The sequence below is a fragment of the Mytilus edulis genome, chromosome 3 (genome assembly GCF_963676685.1).
Source record: "Mytilus edulis chromosome 3, xbMytEdul2.2, whole genome shotgun sequence".
In the NCBI taxonomy this organism is placed as follows: Eukaryota; Metazoa; Mollusca; class Bivalvia; order Mytilida; family Mytilidae; genus Mytilus; species Mytilus edulis.
This window is the reverse complement of record NC_092346.1, coordinates 13,049,612-13,051,234: the sequence shown is the minus strand read 5'-3', so window position 1 is coordinate 13,051,234 and position 1,623 is coordinate 13,049,612. Positions and strand designations below refer to the sequence as shown.

At 33.1% G+C, this 1,623-nt stretch overlaps 1 protein-coding gene across 1 annotated transcript; it reads right to left on the bottom strand.

The window, feature by feature from the left end:
- Nucleotides 1–631: 631 nt before the first annotated feature.
- On the bottom strand, nucleotides 632–1,114 carry LOC139515048 (uncharacterized). The gene has a single exon (XM_071304608.1). The coding sequence runs from the start codon at nucleotides 1,112–1,114 to the stop codon at nucleotides 632–634; it is 483 nt and encodes a 160-aa protein (XP_071160709.1).
- Nucleotides 1,115–1,623: the final 509 nt, after the last annotated feature.

Below are 1,623 nucleotides of genomic sequence, written 5' to 3'. Positions count from 1 at the left end.
ACAAATTTGAATAATTACTATAACGAACGCTAAACCCACTTTTGTGTTGATTTTCTAAAAAAAATAATTTATTATGAGGTTTAGCCAAACATCCCTTCTTTTTGAATATTTTTAAGAATGTTATTGAAACAAATTAACACAATACCATCAACTCATTAACATGCACCCAGGTGTTATATTGAGAATGTCATCTGGTGTGATATTCTTACCTTGAATATGAAATATCCAATACCCATTTGCAGTAAAGGCTGTTGAAATTCCAATATTTATTACCGGCCACAAGGTTGTTGGACTAGTCCATGTTAAAAAAGTAGACCCCGAAGCATCTAGTCCATAATTAACATTGATAGTATTAGCATCCCATGTGATCATGAACTCTTTATATTCAGAGCAGTGTAGAACTGGACCAGCATGTTCAACAAGACGTGGTAGTTTATTTGACTTTCCGGCACGAATAAATGAAACTGTATTTTTATAACCTCCAAACACAATCTCGAATAAAGGAAAAGAAAAGTAAATTCGTTAAAAGAAACTTGTATCTATTATATGAAAGAGGCGGACGATACCAAAAAGATAGTCAAAGTTGTTGATTTAAAAAACATCTGGTATTGCCATAGAAATAACATACAATTTACATGCACCCAGATGTTATATTTGAAATGTCATCTGGTGTGATTTCCTTACCTTGAGTATGAAATATCCAATTCCCATTTGCAGTATAGGCTGTTGAAATTCCAATATTTATTATCGGCCACAAGGTTGTCGGACTAGTCCATGAAAGGAAAAGGGACCCAGAACTATCCAGTCCACGGTAAACATTGATAGTATTAGCATCCCATGTGATCATGAACTCTTTATATTCAGAACAGTGTAGAATTGGACCAGAATTTTCAACGAGGCGTGGTAGTTTACTGTCTTTCCCAGCCCGGATAAACGAAACACTATTACTATAACCTCCAAAATCAATCTCGAATAAGGGATCATTTTCGGTGTTTCCAGACATTAATCCAACATATGCATTTTTACAAGCTTTCAGTTGAAATATTAAGAGTCTATCTGTAACTGGTATACCATAATTAGACAAAATAGTGTAGTCTCTTGTATCTGGAGTCATAATATAAATTTCTGCGCCTACAATAATAGTGAAATGATCATTTATTTAAGTATGTTATCCAAACATAAATGATATGAAATTGGAATAAATGTGTTAATTTCCAAGGCAAATATGAGTGAAACAATATTAATACCAAAATATGCCATCCTTAATGACCTGACAACAGTATCGTAACTATATCCCTTCTGAATAAAGGTCTGGTTAGCTTTTGTGGTGAATGCCGACATTTTTGTGCTTTGTAAAGAATATTACCATAAAAGATGGATGTGAAATACCTGAATGTATAAGATGTCTAAATGTTGTTTTATATTCACGAATTATGTCCTTGTCCCGATGATAAAATTTAGTAAATGTTTTGACTAGTTTGTGATATAGAAAACCCTGGTGTAATAATTTTTCAGTAATACGTTGTTACATACATACACGAGCGAATCGACGAAGTTGAGATATATAAACATCATAAGATGGTGACAAGGGAACGTCACCATCTAAAAATGGATAAGTAACAA

Excerpts from the sequence above, each read along its gene's own strand:
- LOC139515048 (XM_071304608.1), bottom strand. The coding sequence starts at position 1,114 with ATGACTCCAGATACAAGAGACTACACTATTTTGTCTAATTATGGTATA.